A 3,150-nucleotide genomic window follows, 5' to 3' on the forward strand; every position below is an offset into this window, starting at 1 on the left:
CTTTGGGTTCAGTGCTTTTGTCACCCACGTCCACATCCCCGGCAACCTCCTCATCCACGGTGACAACGGCAAAGACATCTGCCGTCGTATCATTCATGTCAAACTCGCCGCTCCGCGAGAATGCCTTGTCAGATATATCCGATATGCTGAAGAACTTGACAGAGAGCCACACGTCAAAGTCCTCCACTCCTTCCAGCATCTCCGAGAAGTCTGACATTGACGGGGCCACTCTGGAGGAGGCCGAGGAGGCGACGCCCGCGCAGAAGAGGAAGGGCCGCCAGTCAAACTGGAACCCCCAGCACCTGCTCATCCTCCAGGCCCAGTTTGCCGCCAGCCTCCGGCAGACCTCCGAGGGGAAGTACATCATGTCCGACCTGAGCCCCCAGGAACGCATGCACATCTCGAGGTTCACCGGGCTCTCCATGACCACCATCAGCCACTGGCTGGCCAACGTGAAATACCAGCTTCGAAGGACAGGTGGAACAAAGTTCCTCAAAAACTTGGACACCGGCCACCCCGTGTTCTTTTGTAATGACTGCGCGTCACAAATCAGGACTCCCTCCACGTACATCAGTCACCTGGAGTCACACCTGGGCTTCCGGCTCCGGGACTTGTCCAAACTGTCCACCGAACAGATTAACAATCAAATAGCACAAACCAAGTCGCCCTCAGAAAAACTGGCGACGTCCTCCCCGGAGGAGGACCTGGGGACCTCCTACCAGTGCAAACTTTGCAATCGGACCTTTGCGAGCAAGCATGCGGTTAAACTTCACCTTAGCAAAACACACGGGAAATCCCCAGAAGACCACCTTCTGTACGTCTCTGAGTTAGAGAAGCAGTAGCATTTGCTTTTGATTAAAATGACTGTAATTTGCTTTGAGGGAAACTGTTGCAGGCACCTTAAGGCCCCTCTGTCTTGTTCTTGGCACATGCTCTCATTTTAACTGCAAAGAAATCACTCTGGGCAGGACTGTTTTGTATAACTGTACAGTGTTTAATAGAGGTGCATAATCAGCTGTTGTTACTGGTAAAATATGAAGGTTAAAACGCAGTGGCAAGTGTTTGGAACTTTGTGTAAATGGGATTGAGTTGTGAGCATCCCCCCGATGCTTCAAGCTGCATGCATTAACAGACAGTTTAATTAAGCATTTATAACGAAATCGGGCACACTTTTTCCACGCGGCTCGAGTGTGCTGGCATTCCTCACCCTTTCATCTTTAGCCCTCTGAGTACTTTGAAGCACTTTTGCATTAATTTGGTTAAAAAAAGAAAAGAAAATAATAATAATGTATGAAGCTCTGTTTTTTAAACTCCTTACCAGCTTAGTTATAATGAATAATATAAACCTCCATTTATGCAGGTCTGCAGGGGTATAACACGCCTTGAAATTTAAAAGAATATTATTTTCACATTGAAACATAGATGTATATATTGTATAGATTTCAGACTCTCTTATGAAAAATGTGATTGTGGTTAAAAATGACCTTTTTTCCTGCATTTATAGCAACAGTGTTTTATGTACCTGCTATGCTCTGGGCATAAGCCGTGCCTATGTATAGTGTATATTTCTTTTCCTTTTTTTTTTTTTTTTTTTTTTTAAGGTCTATGGTTTTGTGTTTTTTTTTTTTACATGCAAACATTGTAAATTATACAGAAGATACCACAGATAGCATTTATAAAGTATACAGAAACATTATCTGAAAGCAAAGTATGATTGTTTGTTTTCCTATACAGTACATCTATATTGATAGAGGTTCATGTTTAAATTATACATATTTATTAGCATCATGTTATCATTTGTTTTGAGCAGTCTGAATAAACGAGGCCAGGAAATACGTCCATGGCAGGCATCATAAATATTTTGCACATGATTTTTAAAGGTATTTATTAGAAATCAAAGAACGCTCAAAATAAACTCAGTGCTCAAAGGGTTAAGTCTATTTGAAAAGGAGAAAAAAAAAAAAAGAAGAAGAACTTGTACTGTATTTCCTAAGCATTGATAAAGCCTTTAAAATGTTTGTACTGTAATACTTTGCTTAAAAGTCATGAGGCATTCCGTGATACAACCTCTTTCGCTTACTTACCAGCCCTCTTGGTTGCTATTTCATGTTGTAGGATGCCTTTTTATTTCGATTGGTAACTTTCTGTTTTGTTCTTCCTAATTATTCTCCCAAGATCCCACACTGCAGCTTTATCTTTAGGCTTATGAAAGGTAACCCGTGGTTACCGGCTCTCCAAGTGATTCTGTTCTCCATTTTTGGCAGTTAATTTGCAGAAGTAACTGACAGCTGACACCATATGAGAACCTATGTATAAAATATTGGCATGTAAACAGCACAGACACTGTAACACACTCTGTGCCCTGTTTTGTTGTTGACAATGAACCACCATTATGTGACTCTTCATATAACCCTTTTTTCTACGGCAGCATTAAAATTGTCTTTTTGCTATAATTTTGTGTTGCGTTCACAATTATGTCTGAAATGTGCTACGACTAACGAGCACATTAAAATTAAATTGTATGCGATCTGTTTATGACTGAGTTGGTTGCTGTGTCTGCCAGGTGCTGGCAGTCGGAAGCTTCCCCGTAAATCACGGGAGTTTTAGTGAACTTTGGCGTTTGGAGAGCAGGGAGCCCTCTCTCAGAGGCTGCGTGGACAGAATTTTCCCCGAGAATAAAATGTTAAAGAAAGGAAGACATTTCACATGAGGTTAGCTTCTCTCTGCGAAAGCGATCTGCTAACAGAGCGGTGGAGGGGCTCCAGGTCAACACCTGGTGGTCCGCGTGGGGGCCGGGGGTTTGGTCTCCCCTCTGGACAGTGAGGAGTCAGGGCCCCGAGCCCTGCAGGAGGCAGGTGGGGGAAGGAAGGTCTTCGCAAGACTCAGTGCGGGGCGGTTCCTTCCTGTTGATTCGGGATTTTCGAGTCGCAGCCACAGATGAGGAGGTGTGCAGGGTGGCGGCGGGGAGGGGGGGGGGGCGACCGAACCCGTACACGGGAGGAGTGGGGAGAGCATTTATATGATAATCACCAGCTTTTATTAGCCCTGGCAAATCATGCCAACAAAACGCTGGGAACATCATGTAAAATTGTAAAATACCTTTATTACTACATTCAAACTACTCTTGCAGTTATGCAGAATCGGAGCTCC

At 44.0% G+C, this 3,150-nt stretch overlaps 1 protein-coding gene across 1 annotated transcript in view; it reads left to right on the top strand.

Moving 5' to 3' along the window:
* TSHZ3 (teashirt zinc finger homeobox 3) overlaps positions 1-2,421 on the top strand; it is a 68,657-nt gene extending 66,236 nt beyond the window's left edge. Inside the window, exon 2 of the mRNA XM_042968076.1 lies at positions 1-2,421. This exon is cut by the window's left edge and continues 2,373 nt beyond it. Within this exon, the coding sequence (XP_042824010.1) occupies positions 1-842 (842 nt within the window). The 3' untranslated portion in view covers positions 843-2,421.
* Positions 2,422-3,150: the final 729 nt, after the last annotated feature.

Source organism: Panthera tigris, chromosome E2, assembly GCF_018350195.1.
Source record: "Panthera tigris isolate Pti1 chromosome E2, P.tigris_Pti1_mat1.1, whole genome shotgun sequence".
NCBI lineage: Eukaryota > Metazoa > Chordata > Mammalia > Carnivora > Felidae > Panthera > Panthera tigris.